The following is an 18730-nucleotide window of genomic DNA, read 5'->3' as shown; positions in this document are numbered from 1 at the left end:
TCCCTAGGTCACGCTGTTAACTTCCTCACTTTTAAATAGTATCGAATAATAATAAGTAATCAGACAGTCAGCTTGGAGCTCTAAGGCTGTTCCCGTCATTGATCCAACTCTGCTGCTATTTAAAAGATCAGGAGGAAAGAAGTCAAAAGATTAAAGATCACACCTAGCCTGTCACCTCTTTCGTCTTCTCCTCAAATTCACATTATTTTCGCTTTTTTTTTTTTTTTTTTTTTTTTAAGGAGAAGTTGCTCCAAACAAGAAACCACTTACATCATCAGTCCTGCCTCCAGCTCTGCAAAAAGTCAAGTCATGAACAGCTGATACAACTACGGTGATATTTGGTGAAGTGGAGTTGGGAACAACTTCTCCGTCAACCCTGCTACACATACTGCAACTCTCACAGGGCTCAGGATTCACAGTTCAAAGGCTAAATGTTCACAGTTCATTGTCATAGTTTATCAGACCCTTTCCCTCCCCTGTGACCCTGCACATCCCCTGCGTGTTCCTCCACTCCCCCCTTTATTTCTCCTCCTCCTCCGTGATACTCCGATTAGGCGATATCTACGGCCAGAGCCTCTCAGACGGGTGTGGTCCTGCGGTTGGGGTCCTTGCTGTAGTCTTTAGTGAGCGTGCTGCTCTGGAGAAACTCCCGCTCTGAATTGAGCAGACCACCCATCCCACCTGCTTTGGAGCCAGCATTGCCTGCCTCTCTTGGGTTTAACGTGTACATGGGCATCTCGGAGGCGGCGGGGCCCGTGTAACCTTTCCCCAGTGGCGAAGCGTCACGACTGGGGGCTTCAGAGGAGCGTACACTGGAGCGGCGCCGGAAGCGGTAGCGATAGGAAGGAATGCGGCTGAAGGCGGACTTTTTTATGAGCTCGGTACGGGACTTGGCCCGCAGCTTGCGGTGCTTCTCGATGAACATGTGCACAGCCAGAACGCCCACCATTTCTGCCATGATGAAGGAAAGGGCCCCGAAGTAGAATGACCAGCCGTAGGAGTAAGACTTTTTGCTGTCGCTTTGACCGGGGTCACCAGAATTTGCTGAGATATAAACAATGATTCCAATGATGTTACTGAGGCCTGGAGGAAAGAGAGAAGCAGAAAATGAAATTCATTTTAAGATGGAAGAGTGTAGTGTGTGGCAGAACGACTCATTCACAGAAATCCTGTCACTGCTTGTGCCCTCCACTTAGATATCCTGATTCATTACAAGGATGTAGTGAGGCTTGCAATGAAGAGATTACATTTACTGTGTGTATTGGAACTAATATATGATTTACTTGAACAAAACTTGTTTGGAGCAGTGCTTTAAGTGTATGCACCAGTATGCAGTACCGGCACTTTTAAATTCTATCCCTTGGCATACCGGGACTATTTTTTACAGCGTATAGTGCATACCGGGACTACTTTTTACAGCGTATAGTGCATACCGGGACTACTTTTTACAGCGTATAGTGCATACCGGGACTACTTTTTACAGCGTATAGTGCATACCGGGACTACTTTTTACAGCGTATAATGCATACCGGGACTATTTTTTACAGCGTATAGTGCATACCGGGGCTATTTTTTACAGCGTATAGTGCATACTGGGACTATTTTTTACAGCGCATAGTGCATACCGGGACTACTTTTTAAAGCGTATAGTGCAGTGTTTTTCAACCACCGTGCCATGGCACACTAGTGTGCCGCGAGAGATTATCAGGTGTGCCCAGAGAAATGACCTAATTTCACCTAAGTGGTCTAAAAGGCAGCGTGTTCATCCAAACAGGCACCAGCGAAAGATAATAAAATTTCTTCTTGTGTTTATCTGATTTCTATTCAAGAGACTTTGACAAGATAGACTTTATATTAATAATGTGGACTTTTTTAATTAAAAAAAAACAAAAACAAAAAAAACATTTTGGTATTTGTGGTGTGCCTAGTGATCTTTCAGTGAAAAAAAGTGTGGCTTGGCTCAAAAAAGCTTGAAAAACACTGGTATAGTGCATACCGGGACTATCTTTTACAGCGTATAGTGCATACCGGGACTACTTTTTACAGCGTATAGTGCATACCGGGACTATCTATTACAGCGTATAGTGCATACCGGGACTATCTTTTACAGCGTATAGTGCATACCGGGACTATCTATTACAGCGTATAGTGCATACCGGGACTATCTTTTACAGCGTATAGTGCATACCGGGACTATCTTTTACAGCGTATAGTGCATACCGGGACTATCTTTTACAGCGTATAGTGCATACCGGGACTACTTTTTACAGCGTATAGTGCATACCGGGACTATCTATTACAGCGTATAGTGCATACCGGGACTATCTTTTACAGCGTATAGTGCATACCGGGACTATCTATTACAGCGTATAGTGCATACCGGGACTATCTTTTACAGCGTATAGTGCATACCGGGACTATCTATTACAGCGTATAGTGCATACCGGGACTATCTATTACAGCGTATAGTGCATACCGGGACTATCTTTTACAGCGTATAGTGCATACCGGGACTATCTTTTACAGCGTATAGTGCATACCTTACCGGCTTTCTTCAGCAATCAGTATACCCTCCTACTACTTCACCACATGTTACAACTTATATTTGTTGATTTTAATAAAAAAGTTGCCTCAAAAGAAATGTATTGTTAAGACCGGTATAGACGCACAACGCTTGCTGTAATCCACAACGTCCCGCTGCACGTCACATTGTGCACTCGCTTCTGTGTTTACATTGAAGTGGACGTACTTTGAATGAGAGGAAATGCGGAGACAAAAACTATGGCGGCTGTAATGTTAGCCTGGCTCCAAAAAGGCTTGAGGACACGAACTGGAGCAGAGTTTGGTGATGACAGTAGTACTACTTAACAGTCATTTACTACACCAGACAATGAAAGTCAGATGCTTCAAACTAAGTGTATGGTTGGTCAGTATTTTGAGTTTTTGAAGATTATTTCTAGATTAAAGATAAGATAATATTGCAAAGTGTTATGGACCAGGCCTAATGCTGGGAAAAACATATTTCACAGAGGTGAAGTGTAAGACTAATACACTGTTAAATTAGTCTGATAATAAGGTAAATAAGTCTAAATGTAGAACTTTTTTTTGTTTTGAACCCTTTCATGCATAAAAGGTTTTCAGACAAGCTAAATATTCCCAGACTCCTCAGGGCTTTAATGACTTTGCTATGTGACAAAAGTTGAATCCCTGCTCTGGTGATAAACCCCTTTTGCAATGATATCTGCCACCACTAAAAAATAAATAGTATTATTTAGAACTGACCTGCTTCTGTCTGAAGTGTGCCTGATGGAAAAACAGTAGGCCCCTTCTACGGTATTTTTAATGTCGTTCACAAAGGTGGGACCTGGAGTGCCGGATATTTTCTGAGGTGTTCGTGACATAAAAACTTTGAAAATCACTGCCCTAGAACATGAGGACAGGATGCTATTGAATAATTGATCTATTTCACCTTTATTTTAAACCATGTAGTCCCATTGAGATTAAAAATCTCTTTTGCAAGGCAGACCTGGCCAAACCAGCAGCCACAATAGACATAGAATAGACATAAAATTTCAAATCAGCTACGTAAAACATAGATTTTGGGTTCCTTTTGTATCAGACACCAAATCTGTCACACATGCCTGACATATTATAATGGTAATCCTTCCGTTTTCATTAGCGATGTCACTGGATGCAGAGTGATGTAATTACCGGCTGATGTTCATGGAGGCGTGGTCAACCCATCGCTCTCCATTTAGTGACACCTCTGATGGAAACGGTGTCAAGTATGTGTGACAGATTACAACAGATTCAGCAAAAAACTGAAAACTATGTAATACATAGACACCATGAAGTTATTTGGATTATATAAAACATGTACATTAAACAAATATCTATAAACAGTCTTTTGGTATTGTGGTGCTGCTGAGCTGTGATTTGAGTAAAATGCTAATATTAACATACTTGCGGTGTCTAATGTTTTGTATGTACAACAAAAGCCTCATTCAGCACGTCTGTGCAGCTACTTAGTTTGAAACATGATAATTAGGCACTAAACACGTGGCTCAAGTAAAGAAAACACAGACGTCTGTAGTTTGGCAGGGATCAAAGAATTTAGGCTGTTGACAGGAATTCATCCTGTAGGGAGCATACATAACTAGATCTATTCATTTGTTGCCGCATCTGTGCCACCTTTGCTCCAGAAGTTACCGCTGGACACATGAACACAGAGCTGCAGGCATTGCGAGACAAAACTTAGTCACATTTAAACAATTTGTAACTATATATGGGAACAGTGCAACAGTATGTTTTAATTCTCAGCGCATCGATATGAGTATTTTTAATTATTTTTCATCATTATACATTTGCAGAATCAGTGTGTCTTGTGCGTGAGAGATCGAAGAGTTAATGTTAAGCATGTGTCAGTCATGGGAACAACTAAAACTGCAGCAGTCTGTTGGTCCAGTCAGCGGACCGCCTCACTTGACTCAGCCCTTTGAACATACAGTGTACTTTCCAATAAAAACAAGCTCTAAGATCCTCTTGTGACACGACGGTTCTAAATAAATAATGAGGATGAGAGATCACGGATCTTTTCATTCCAGCACGAAACAGTCGCACAGTTTATCAGGTAAATGCTCTGCAAAGAGAGGAATGCTGTGTATGTCATGTGTCATTACTGCTGTGTCTCAATATTTCAGAAAAAAAAGGCTTGCTGACCCCACTAAAGTTTGAACATGAAGTGTCGAAGAACGGCAGGATTTCAAAGGCAGGAACTAACTAGTCGTTCTGCAGAAGAGACTGAAATGACAATAAATTAGGACCATCTAATTATGTTGTAAAGGAGGAGTTGTCACTTGACCTTCAAAGTTAAAGTTACACATTTCCTCCGAGCACCGATAACCCATGCAGGAGCTCGACAGAGCTGTAAAGGAGATTTGTTTTATGCAGCTTATTCTGTATGATCGGTCCAGAATAAAGTGTTTGTGCAGCGTGGTGGGAATCAGTATGGGGACAATTAGTCATCTGCAATTACCCAGAATCATCTCCTGACTTGTACTAAGTTTATGAGGCCAAATTGGTAATTATTCACCACAACACCCAATGGGACCATACACATCACACTGAACAGCAATTACAGCCCTTTGTAAGTGTGTCGTGGACATGAGGGTAAGTGTGTGTGTATTAAAACTTACTTTAAACAGCCATGTGATAGATTAGGCATCTCTCAATCTCGCAATATATCAAAGGGGAATCATGCTATTCTTCTGGATCCTCTTCCCACACTTTGTCACTGCACACTCTTTTATGTTGTTTTTGTGTCACCGATCCCATATTATGACCTTGTATGCAGTGGTTGGGTTTGCCGTAGTGGACTTTATTGTTATTTAGCTTCACTTTGTGGCTGCTGCTGGGGTAAAAGTTCAAAGCAAAATTTTCCATTGTGGGACGATAAAGTTAATTTTGCTCTTGAAATCTACAGGACATGACAGAAATTGCTTGAGATATGGGGGGGTTCATAGCCATCTATGGTCTTCCCAGGTTAGTTAGTGCTGGCCGTGCAAAGGACATTAGGTAAAAAAAAACAAACACATCCATGAAAAGCCTAGAAAATCTTGTGACAACTGCACAGCTTGTTGGACTAAGTAAAAGATGTAACTTTTGACAAAAAAAAAAAAAAGTTCTCGTGCACCTACAACCCAGAGATGACAGAGAATCGCAACGCCTCTAGTCTGAAAAGAAGAAGAGACACTGATTCACACAAACAGATGTTTGTGCATACGGTGATGACTAACCTGCAGATACGAAGAAGATTCCTGCACTGAGGATGACATTGTGTCTGCTTCGGTAAAACTCACTGGCAGCCACACAGAGCCCCCCCAAGAACAGCAGACCCACACTCATGATGGGGAAGATGCTGGAGGCGCGCACGGCACCTGTACACACACGAGGAGGAAGAAACGGTTACCGCGTTGGGTTTACATTCGGAAAAGGTGTTTTCTCAGACTGTTTCGATGAGTTGAAACCTACGCCACGTCGTCTTGTAGCCAGGATAAGTTGAGGACATTTGCTAAAGTTTAATTCAACCACAAAAACTAGATCAGTGGAAATGAAAATGGCACTTTGAACACTGCATTTAAGGAGAGCGCTAAAACAAGCAAAGCTGCACCACTTTACACATCCACTCGAGACACGCATGAACCAGTGTGTTTCTGCACGCCTGGCCGAGCCTGAATTCAGAACATGTTGAAGCAGTCAGAGGCCCTGCCACAAACAGAGCGAGAGCGCAAGAAAGAGATGGATGGAGAGGGGAAAAAAAATGGCCAAAAACCAAGACAGATGGAGAGTCCCCCTGACATATGCATGCCAAAATGACGGTCCAGAAAGAGATGATGAATATGGAAGCCAGGCTACAGTTGGGGTAAAATATTTGTGTGTATGATGTGATAACACATTGAAGGATATTTGCAGACAGTTTGTCATGCAGAAATCGGCCCATGTGGTATTTTTAAACACGCTGAAAAGTGGATCTGTTCTTGCATCACAGGTGCAGCCTTAAAACTCCTTTCAGTGAACCAGCCTGCTCTGATTTGCCTTAGCACTTTCAATGTAAATCTCATGTTTGTTGAGAAATATTTCCACCATGACAGGCATCTGGAGTCGGCGAGCGTGTGGCCCACACCCCTGGGCTCTATGAAATGCTGGTCACTAGGTCCCTGCTCCTTATTGGCTAATCAGCCCTGAATCCGGCGGTCTAACTGGCTGCCTTAGGGGGATGTTGCTCTGTGCTCAGTGGAGCAATAAAAAAGAGGGACAGGCTGAATCCATTTTCTCTTTCTTTTGTTGCAGTTTTCTCTCTGCGCATCCATCTTTACTCTGTTTACAAATGCAAAAAAAAAAACAAAAAACATAAACCCTCACAACACCCCCCCATATATTTACTGCAGCAGCCTTTTATTTCTGGCCCATTGTGCTTTTGATGTGCACATGAATGACTTTTTAAGAGACAGCCAACATAAATGGTCTCAGAGAGGTGTCTGGTCCCTGTTTGTGGCCGGAATGACTGCAATGCATCTAGCTTTTAATAAAATATAGGGTCCTGGTACTCGTAAACAATAACCTTAAAAAATGTGAACCTTATCTGATGTTTACTAATGATGCTTGTAGAGAACTTTGTATTACACGCTCCAGAAGTATTTCTTTGGTCTGAGCCTTGTGTACAAATAAACATCATACATATTTAAATGTAGAATCTCATTTTGTTTTAAGTTTCGTTTCTGCTTTATTGAGTGGAGCATGCAATGCCTTGCAAGGAGGGGAGGGGGACTGACTGAGGGAGAAGATTTTCACCAATGTGTTTCATCCCGTTTTATGATGGAGGTTATATCACCCTGGAAAAACACAAAGGTGCGGTTGATGTAGGAATTCAGCTGTTTTCACCTTTTATATGCAGCACCTTTTGTTCATTCTATTATCAAACACAGATGAGGGAACTGGGGGCAATGAGGGTTTAACATCTTGACTGAGGAAACTACAACTACACCTGATCAGGCTACTTTTCCACAGCAAGTCGGCTGCTTACTAGGTAGGCTCACCAGACCTTACTGTTGTTTCCTGCCATATATTCTCTATTCATTTTCTAACATCAAGCAAACAATGAAAAAAAAGAACTGAGCTCCTACGGAGGATTTAACTCTCATACTTGCTTTGTCATGGATTGTAAGGTGTGACAGCACCAGCGACTCCACCCCAACTATTCCTCTATGGACCTACAACTGAAGTAGTCCTAGAAATGGTAACATTTCTGGGACTACGGGTCCCTTTTATAATGGATATACACAAAATAACATACTGTACCAACTCAAACTGTTCTGCTTATTATGGGATAGACCCCCACCCCCTCCATCTTCCAGGCTATTAAATTGAGAGTGGGCGTGTGACTTACGAAGGAGGTATTCTGCAGCATCTGCTTCATAGTCTGCATCCTCTGGGAAATGATCAATCTTCTTGCATACGCCTCTAAATGTTCCTGTAGAGAATAAACACAAGTCATAAGAGGAAAATCTCATAAGTACAGTCAGATTTTTGTTTCTCTGAAAACATCCTCGGCTATAATGCAACAGCAGTTCATCTTTTTTCTTTCCACTCGTTACAATAGTTCCACATAATATCAAGCGATTCGTCCGAAAAAACCCCCAAAAAACATTCATCACCTTTTTATAGAAATTTTCAATGCAGATTCAGCACATGTTATTTATTTCAGCTATTTATATTATATTCTGTTAAAAAAACGAACAGACATAAAATAGCTTTTAAAGATTTTCCAGTCATTGCATTCCGTTATTTACATTTCAACCAGGCTTCCATCTTGTATGGAATCGGGATTGTAATAATGATAATCATTCTGATTATATAAATGCCATTGGATGTGTCAGTGGTCTTTAAGACATCAGATTACAATTTCAGGCGATGAAATGTGTCCATATTCTGTCAGCAGACATTAAAAAAAACCCAACATTTTTTAAATAACTGGAAAACTAGCACAGAGAAAGACAAACATGACAGATGATGTGAGACAGAGTTGTAGCCTTCAGGCTATGTGTGGGAAACACTAATGAAAAGCCTTGTCAGGCCCAGCATGCAAACACAGATACATACTTGCAGAGTTAGCACAATAAGAAAAACACCCACAGTCACTTAAGCATTTGGAAAAAAAAAAAAAAACCCAATCACAAACATGAAGCAAGTTTGTTAAAATGAAACATGAGCACCATCAATCATGAACGATGCAATAATGCAGGCAAAAGCCCACTGTAGCTAGATTCTTTATGAGTGTATGTTTATGTGTGTATTTGAGGTGTATTGAACAGGATGCGGTCTCCAGTGAGCATGCCATGTCTCATGCAGAGAGTGACTCATCCCCATCTTCTTCAACACATCCACCACTGTCCCTTGTGTGTGTGTGTGTGTGTGTGTGTGTGTGTGCTTATGAAATTGTTTGTGTGTTATGTACATGCGTGACTACCCCATGTGTAGCCTCCCACCCATCATTCAGAACCATTCACACATGGTCAACACAACAGGGGCTATGAAAGACAACAGGGCTGAAGTGGGATGAAGGGGGAGTTGAGAGGGGGAGAGATGAAGAAGGATGAAGAGAGAGGAAGTGCTGGTTGAAAGAGGTTTGGTGGTAAAAGGGCAGAGGAGAATTAGAGAGAAATGAGAGGATGGAGGCTGGCAGAGAACAAATGAATGACTCAACCTAATAGCTTCTTTGCACTTGAAGGGGGCTCTTACCAGTCCCCCCACTCTGAAAATCATTCAGAAACTGACTCATCCACGACCCGGCTCCAGCAGTCAGCAGATAGAAACTAAACTCCGACTAATTGGAGACTTTTAAAGTATATATTTTATCTGAAATTTAAAAATGAATAATTTCTTATTTGCATTATAAGCTTTTGCGCTTAGCAAGGTTTCTACCAAATTTAGGTGTAAAAGTGACCATTATAAGACATCATTTTCTGTTTATCAGGCTCTTTCACATTGTTATGGGGGGAAATTGGGGGGAAATTAAGGTCCATGCTTCTTTACAATGTTGCTTTTATACTCAAGCTCCAATCAACTTGCAGTCTGGACATTAACCGGCTCATTGCAAGACCTTGATCATTTGCACTTTTTAGTCATTCTGTAGTCGATCTGTGGTTTTTTCCGATGTCCTCTTCAATGGCCCAGTTTGTGCCAAGCTTTAGCTGCCAGACAGATGACCTCACATTTGGCTCAGGAACATTTTGGTATAAAGAGGAGTTCATGGTCAAATCAATGACTGCAGGGTGTCGTGTGGCGGTCAATTCATCAGCCCTCCACGGCCATGCTAGACTGTTGGTGTGTGAGGTGTTTGCATGCTACATGTTAGTGTGTTTTGGCACCACTAGTTGATCGTGTGGAGAAAGCAGACAGTTAGGTTCCTTGTAGAATAACCCTGAAGAATCTTTGTGTGTAAATCTGACACGTCTCATGATCGTGAATAGATATTTGTCTATTTTGTCTTTATTTATTAGGTGATGGTTTTATAGGAGCTATCAGTGCTAACAAAGTGGTAATCTACCTTGTGAGTTTCTGCAAGTGGTTTTTGTGTTTAACGTAACTGTACATTAAAGAACTATTTTTAATGTTTGCTTTTAGTTTTATAAAAAAAAAAAAAATAATGGAAAAGCACTGTAAGAAATCAAACTGATGATAACAAAGTAAAAGCTTTGAACTTTTACCCAGTCATCTTTTAAACCTTGAGTAGCTGTTTAGCTAGCTTGATGGCTAGCTAAACAGTTGACCTGTTTAGCTAGCCATCATTTTGTGGAGCCCCATACACACAGTGGAGAAAATACTGCTAGTACTGCTAGTGTATGTATATTTGTGGCTAACGTCTTCACTTTGGTCTGTTCAACCCTGTTTGTCCTCAAAGTCTTGTAGTTTATTCAGATGCAATTTTGGAAACTGAAGGTTGGGTGCAGCACTCTTTTTTTTTTTTTTTTTTAAGAAAGAAATCTTCCAAAAACAAATACTTGTTTAATATTTTTCTAATTGTACTGTTATGAACTTTAACAGTCAGCGTGCTAGCTAAGACCAGCACAGTCTGAGATCTCTTAGGTTTTTTTTTCTTGTTTCAGTCAGATCTTGGGGTAAACCTGTTGAACATCCTGGGAATACTGACAAATTACTTGAATTTTTTTAAAAATATATTCCTTCCCAGATTAATCAGCAGCAGCAATCACTCCGCTATGATCACTGCTGATGTCTTTCCTCTTTAGCATCGTATTACTACAGACTTAAATACTGTAGACCCCGGGTGTCAAACTCTAGTCCTCGAAGGCCGGCATCCTACAGGTTTTTGTTGTCTATAAGCTCCAACACACCTCACCAAAATTCATGTCATAAGTTGACAAGAAGCTGCTGGATCCATATGATTTGAATTAGCTGTGTTGGTTAAGGGAAACAACAAAAACCCATGGGATACCGGCCCTCGAGGACTGAAATTTGACACCCCTGCTGTAGACCATCAATCTGCCAAAACCTCCACTTTTATTGAGATGATCACTCTTATTCAATTATTCAAGTTGACCGGCAGCACCCGGCTCATCTGCTTGAAACTCATAGGGGTACACTTGCTTTCCGGTTGTTGGAGTAAGACACTGTTTCACCAGTTAAACACACCCTGTGTGGTGGGGGTTATTGTGCTAACAGTAGTTAGCGTAGTAAAACCGTACAATAGTAAAGCTGCAGAAACTAACTGTAGCTGCTGCTGTTGGTTGCATCAAGGTGCAAAGCATCATCAGTCAGAGCTGCCTGGTGTCAGCTGGTACGGACATTCATTATACCTCCTGCCTTTTAAAGTAAAGGATTTGTATTGAACCATCTTGATGTATTGAGCTCCTAAAAGCTTCATGTGATGAAATACACACACGCATATATAATCACACTCACACACCTGAACAGATTCATGAGCATAGTGAATGGGCAGGGGAGGGGGCACATAGATAGATAATTGCTTTTATTTCTCTCTTGGTGGTGGAGAATTTAAATCACAAACAGAATAAACACAATTAAAAGTAGGCTCAGACACACACTAAACACACACATCTTCTCAGACATGATCACTCTCATTAAAACCCACCTCTGTCCTTGCATACATAACAATGTCTCTCAATTATGTTGTAGAAAACAAAGACTTTTGTTAAGATAAATAAATAAATAAATAACCCAAACTCACATAAATATTAAGATTGCTGTGTTGGGTCACAGTGCTAATCAATGTGGGAGTTGCAAACTCTACACTAAGCATCATAAAGTCACACACAGACACATAGACACAATGAAACCCAGAGAAGAAACCCACTGAGATACCATAGGAACAACTCTGCAGGAACATCGATGATGTTATGCAACGGAAAAGTCCCACTGTTTGCTGAATGAAGATGAACAGGAAAGCGAGTTCATCTAAAGATTCAATGACTGATTATGACTGATTGATTTAAGTCAGGTGTGTTGGAGCAGGGGTGCATGGAAAACCTGGACACCCCTGCTTTTGGTGATGGCAGTGATCATTGATAATGTATGTTTTCTCTTTTCTGACGCTTTCTTCTGATCATTTACAACCTCTTCCTTTGTCTTATGTATGAAAAGAGCTTCATAAATTAAGTTGCGTTCCCCTTTGATTTTATATGTTTAAATCCTGTAAGTGTGTCAATCCAACTCAACCGTTTGTTCCTCTGTCCTTGAAATAAACACATCATGGCTACTTTGTGTAGCTTTTGGAGGATGCAGCTGTAATATGCAGCACAGCACAAAAGCTTCTGATAGATTATTTCTCAGATATCATCCATAATCTTTAACGTGAACTTCTAAGGGATTTCTTTGCTTGTTAGTTTAAACCCTCTGTGCCAGATGTGGGTGGGACATAAGTCAATATGTATTTTACTTAGTCTTCCTTGCAAGTACCCACTCATGTCATACAGCACTGGGAAGCTAAGGGGGTTTCCACACAAGGATAGTCCAGGGGACTCTGTGTGTGATTGGGTGGGGATTTTCTAAAAGTAACTAACTTAAGTTGACCAAACCTCCTGCGCAATGTCACATAGTTAGAACAACTGCTCGCCATGGGGCGACACCCCCACAATAACTGTTTTGCCGGTAAAAACTATGGATTAAATGTCTTACTGGTGGATATATTTTAGTGTGGGTCGCTGAATGTTTTCCTTTGTTTTTATACCCAACTCTTTATGTTTGGTGGCTGGACAGTTTGCAAGTGAACTGAGACCCCCAGCTTTCAAGTGGACCAGAGTTTGCTTTACTTCACATCAGAGAGCGGTTGGTGTTCATACTGCGCCAAAAAAATGGTACTGTCCCTGGAAGTGGACCAGGGTCTGGTTAAAGCGGACACAACAGCAGCAGAGTGAATGTGCTTTAAGATTCCTGGCTATAATCCATGGACTGTATATAAAAAGATGGACAGAGCCTCCGTGACGTCACCAAGAGGTTTCTGAAGAGCTGAAATGAAGCTCAGTAGGCGGTTTCTACCATTGCCATCTTGGCAGGGTCATGTGTGTAATCTCTCCCAGAAAATACAAATATGGGCAAAGAGGTAGAGCTGAGAGGGGGGCTGTGAGGCGGTGGATGATTGACACAAAGCAAACTCTGAGCTGGCATAGCTAAGAACTAACCCGAAGCTAACAGGAGCTAAGCAGCTAACGGAGATTTGTGGGCTGAAGCTAAGTCATATTGTTAAGTGGAGATCGGGCACCTGTCAATCAAAAGGACATAGCCCTAAAATATAAAATTTCGAGATTAAATTACTTTTAAATAGGCGAGTTAGAAAACAATTCACTCCCCCCACAGTTTTCAGGTAAATCTGACCTATTAAACTGAAAATGGATTTTTGAACCAGGCTGTAAACATGTTTATTTTTGATGTGAAGTTGGCTTTTTAAACATGGAAGTCTATAGGGATTTGCTCTGTTTTGGAGCCCCTTGTGGATGAGGGGGGAAAAGCAATTTTTGACACTTCCACATAGGCTGCCCTTTTTACCATTAGAGGTTGCCGCCTGCTATAATCATAACTGTTCAGTAAATATTCAGTAAATACTTATTTACGTTGAAAATCCCGCTTGTTTTGAAGGTATACTGCACCCCTGAACCAGATGATACTGCAGCTAAAATGCTCTTGTTATATCAGCAAGTGTAACAAGCGAGTAGTCCAGTAAAAGAGTTGGTCCACAACACGTCTTCTCGCCATTAAAGCTGTATTAAGTGAAAGTTGCAGAGTTTTAAGGGGTTAAGGTCTGGCTCCCAGACTGTTGGGGTGATATATAATTGGTTATAAATAAAGAAAGAAAATTAAAATTCAGCTAAATTATTTCATAAATGGAGACAAATTTACTCTACAGTGTGATATGCAAATTAAAAATATTCATCTGTGTTCTCCTATTTCTTATTTAAAGCCTTCATTTATATAAGACACATTTTCTATCAAGTATGCATGTACATGCAGACTCAGCTTAACTTCTAGAAAATTATCAAACAAAACAGTTTTATTAGATTATCCAGCTTTTGCTTAAGTATGGAATTAATTTACTTTTATTGTCTGAATCTGGATCGCTGTCAGTGTAATGCATTGTCATTGTCCTGCTTCTACAGTCAGGACGTGTTGGTAGGTGTTTGTTTGTGTGCATAAGTCTCATTTTTCCAAGCACCCTTTTTTTTTTTGGCCCAAATGTTTTGTCAGATAGTGAGTCAGTCGCTCTCACACAGACTTATGTCAGGTGTCAGACCCAGCCTATGATCCTCTCTCAGCTTCTTAACATAATAACACATAAAAATACACACGATTTTATTCCCCTTCATCTCCATATTCTTGATCTGCCATCTCCTCATTCTGCTTCTTTCCCTCCATGTCTCCCAGCCAGTGTGCTGTGCGAATAAATGTTATTTCAGACTCATTATACCACTGCCCTGAACTTCAAGAGTATTAGCCCTGCAAGGTGAGATGGTTTATTTGAATATCACTGTGCTTATTGGCTTGGAGCAGCTCCTTCCGAGGAAGACAGGAATAGAGAAAGACCGCCTTAAACCTTCTGCAAAAAACAGAAACACATAAATTCTTTTTTGGAGACGTTTAAGTTTTATACTTATCACATTGCTTTGCACATCTGGGCAAAACAAACATTTTAAAACCTGCATGTGCAAATGCAAGTAATTAAGAAAAATAAGATTAAAAAAAAAAACTGTAGGATAGCATATGCACATAAAGTAGTTCTTACATATAAAAAAAGAAGACATAAAGTGCAAGGCACTCAAGTGGTTGGTTAAACTAAGACCCGTCACTCAGTATGGACTAAGTACATGGGATTATTTACAACACATAAAATGGATTAATAATATCCTTAAAATGGACATATACACTACCAGTGAAATGTTTCTATCTATCTATCTATCTATCTATCTATCTATCTATCTATCTATCTATCTATCTATCTATCTATCTATCTATCTATCTATGCATATATATGTATGTATATATTCACATATAATTGCTCTAAGGTTTTAATTACTCAATCTCTCATTTAAAGCAGCCCACCACTGACTCTTTCCATTATGGCTTACTGAAATCTTATTAGTAAACTGATCGATTGCCATTAAAAATGCAATAAATACATTAATCCTCTTTCAACCTTTTAGCTTATAATCAGTTTATCCAGGTTCTCTTTCAAGCCACTGAGGATCTGCTTGTCCTCTCAGACTAGATCTAACCTCAGCCAAAGTCTTCCTTTTCACTTCCTTTAATAAATCATCCAGTAATGTTTAAAATGCATAAATCTGATTCAACGTGTTGACAGCTGGTTTGGTGTGTCTGAGCTTTAATGTTAAACATGTTGGGCAGTAAAGCCAGAGTAAATTTGCTGCTGGTAAACTTTTTTTTTTTTTTTAATTTAACGACTAACTAATAGACACATCTAAGCACACACAGGGCAAATAAAGAACAAACATACATAGACACAAATTACTTTTCATACAAACTCAAGCACACACAGTGGGGACATCTATCAGGAGACATTTGCCTCATAAAGGTCAAAACTGCCTGAGGGCTTCTGCAACTACAACCACAGCAAGGTATTATGGGACACAGCAAATGGAGCCCAGAGTCCACTGTGAGCATAATTGTGTCTCTGTGTGTTTTATCTAAATCATATCCTCTGGTTTCTCCCACTGGGTTTGGTGTGCTGCTTCTGTCACTTACAGTACGTATAATATCAAGCGAACGACAGAACAACAGGTACACTGCCTCTACAGAGTACATATATTTTTGATTCTCAGCCAAACACCAACACTGTAAGGTGTTTTATCATTTTGTTGCTTTAAAAAGTTAGGATAAAAAAATATATAAGTAAAAGACAAATATTTCCATGCTGCATCAGTCCAGGTCTGGTAAAACTACAGGCGTGTAATGCATTGGTAGGCATAAATACTCAAAATAACTTGTTTCAGAAAAATGTGCCTAAAAACAAGGTTAAAAAGGAGACAAACACAAACAACACTGTGAGCCCAGATACCCCCGTGACTGTGACAACCTAGCCAAGAGGTGCCAGATGTTTGTCCTTGATCTATTTCTCCTGCTACACACAAACAGAGCAGAGTATGAGCAGAAAATACTGAGGCTGGTTCCCCTCAAAAAAAAACATATGAAGACAGGTAAAAACATTCAGTCAAGAGTGATATGTTACACACAGATCAACGTTAGTCTGAGATCAAAATAAAGTGTCTAAGATGGATAAAATCTGGGGGTTAATGGAGGAAATATTTTATTATCAAAAAAAGTCTTTCTCACAATGTGTAGTGATGCACAACACGGGGACGTATGTTGTTCTGGTTTTCAGTGTTAGCACAGGATTAAAAAACTATTAATGTCTTGCTTTTGTTCCTGAATGTAAGTTTTAAAAACCTAAACTGACAGACATTTAGTCCATCATAGCTCCCAGTTCATTAAATATATGTCCTTAGCTATAAATGCTATGCTATATCAGACTAGCATGGGCATCAATCAACAGGATGTTAATTTGGCCTTTTTGTCTTCATTTCAGGAAAATAAGTGCAAAGAAAGAACAGACTGTGTGTCTTCCAGCTCAAATGCAAATTATATGCTTAATAGCAAATAGGTTTTTGGTTGCATTCAGCCACTTTTCTATATTTGTACCAAGTTCAGTATTTGGATCTTTTAAATTTTTAGGTCCAAAGAACTTAAAAAAATGTGTCTCTGACTAATTTTGATGGCAGATTGACATACATGATGCTGCCATTGCCCTGCAGCATCCTGAGGTTGAAAAAATGCACTTCACAAAGTTTTTTCTTTTTTTTTTAAAAATGGGAAACTTTGTCACATTACAGCTGAGTTTAGCTTCATGGTGCCTCCTCACATGCTAGCAACTGGACATCAACAAACAGGCTGTCTGAACTTGCACCGTGGCGGCTTCATCAAGGAACACAATCGGACATTGTTGGAGGAAGCAAAGAAAAGAAAGACAGAAAATGGCAGAGCAAGAGATAAGACCAGAATCAACATCTTTTACTGGCAGGAAAGAGCTTGTAGTGCAGGTAGGACGCAAGACGGATGCTGAATTAGCCGTTGTTAGCAGGAGGTTCACTTAGAAAATATATGACAAAGTCATAGCAGTACTGGTTTAAAACCTGACATGTATTTATTATTAGGTATTATATATCATTTTGTCTTTGTATTTTAAGCTATCTAACATCTTTTTATTGCCTACATTGATGAGAAAGAGACTCCTAAAATCTTATTGCTGAGGATCTGGTGGAGAAAGGTGTTATGTTTCTGTTGCAGGTCCAAGCTCTTGTTAGTTATTGCACTTCATTGGGCTTTTCACATATTAATCCACATCCAACTAGAGTGACAATGGTTCCCTCTTTTTTCTCAGACACATGTCTGGCTTTCAGCTAAGATGCCTTTTGATGCCTTTTTCCTAAGTTCTCCACACCACATGAGTTTTCCCTCTCTGCTGTTGCCTGCTGCACTGAGCATGCCGGGGATGGGAGGGGGGGGGGGGGGGGGGGGGGGGGGGTTGAATTAAAGCATAGATTTCCTGCATAGCTTGATGATGATGGTGGTTTCCTTTGCTTATGGTTGGAGTAAACATGGGCTTTAACTTTCCCGTACAGTCTGTGGTCAAGGTCAACAATCATCTTCCCTGCAGAGATGCAAAAATATCTCCTTTGTTAAAGTAACAAAGATCTTTTCACTTCATGGTGAGTCTCTAGGAGTCATGTATGTTGAGTGTATGCAGAAATCTCAGTATTTAAACGATGATCGTTGTAGATATTTTTAGTTTAAGGCCAGTGCTGTGTTGGAAGGACAGTCTCTGTCCAGTGCAAGCTGTCTGTAATTAGTTGGCATGTAGTCCGAAAGCTGCATGTGAGTGAACACATGCACTCAAAATTGAAACGGTTTTACCAACTAGATGAGAGCAGAGAGTGAGCGAGCGACAGGAAAGAAAGTTGAAAAGCAGAGCAAATTGGACTGCTTGTTTCCTCAGAGAGCCTCTGACAGCTCAGTCTTTTTTCTCTGTCTCTACCTCTCTCGCTCTCTCTGATTACCTCTTTGCAGGCGAAGGAAGGATAGCGAGGAAGAGAGAGAGAGAGAGAGAGAGAGAGAAAGGGGGGGGGGGTGAGTGGAAGAGGCTAGTTTCCACGGTGATGGCTGATGAAAGAGAACAGGGTAGGTTCTGCTCGGTTGCACACCTCTTCTCATTCTCCTGTCTTACCCCCTTTTCTCAGTCCGTTTGTTCTCTAACACCATGTCCTCCCACTTTTTCACTTCCTCCAAAACATCTCTTTTTCCATGTTTCCATTCTTCCCACCTAATCAGCCCTCTTTGACTTTACCTTGTTCCTTTCCTCACATTCACAAAAGATCTGCTCATCTCCTTCCACCCCCCTCCCTCCAGACTACTGGGGGTGTTTAAAGGAAACAGGAAAATTACACATGTATTGCAAGATACTGTTATGTGCCACATTTTAAAACACACTGTGCCTTTTTTTTTTTTTTTTTTTTTTTTTTTTGCTTTCACCCATCCTTCAGTGCATTATAGAGGTATAGATTTGTTCTGACCTCATGATCCAATCTGATCACAACTCATCTGGCACATCATTACATAAAAAAAATAGTGTCCA

General features: G+C 40.4%; 1 protein-coding gene across 1 annotated transcript in view; it reads right to left on the bottom strand.

Annotated features, from left to right (window-relative positions):
• Window positions 1-577: 577 nt before the first annotated feature.
• The window catches only part of cacng3b (calcium channel, voltage-dependent, gamma subunit 3b), a gene marked incomplete at both ends in the record, with an annotated part of 28325 nt that continues 10172 nt past the window's right edge, over window positions 578-18730 (bottom strand). Inside the window, 3 exons of the mRNA XM_079252419.1 lie at window positions 578-1083; window positions 5796-5936; window positions 7946-8029. Of these exons, the coding sequence (XP_079108545.1) occupies window positions 578-1083; window positions 5796-5936; window positions 7946-8029 (731 nt within the window). The remainder of the gene's footprint in view (window positions 1084-5795; window positions 5937-7945; window positions 8030-18730) is intronic.

The sequence above is a fragment of the Telmatherina bonti genome (genome assembly GCF_933228915.1).
Source record: "Telmatherina bonti genome assembly, chromosome: 14".
Taxonomy (NCBI): Eukaryota; Metazoa; Chordata; class Actinopteri; order Atheriniformes; family Telmatherinidae; genus Telmatherina; species Telmatherina bonti.
This window is presented reverse-complemented; position numbering and strand designations above follow the sequence as displayed.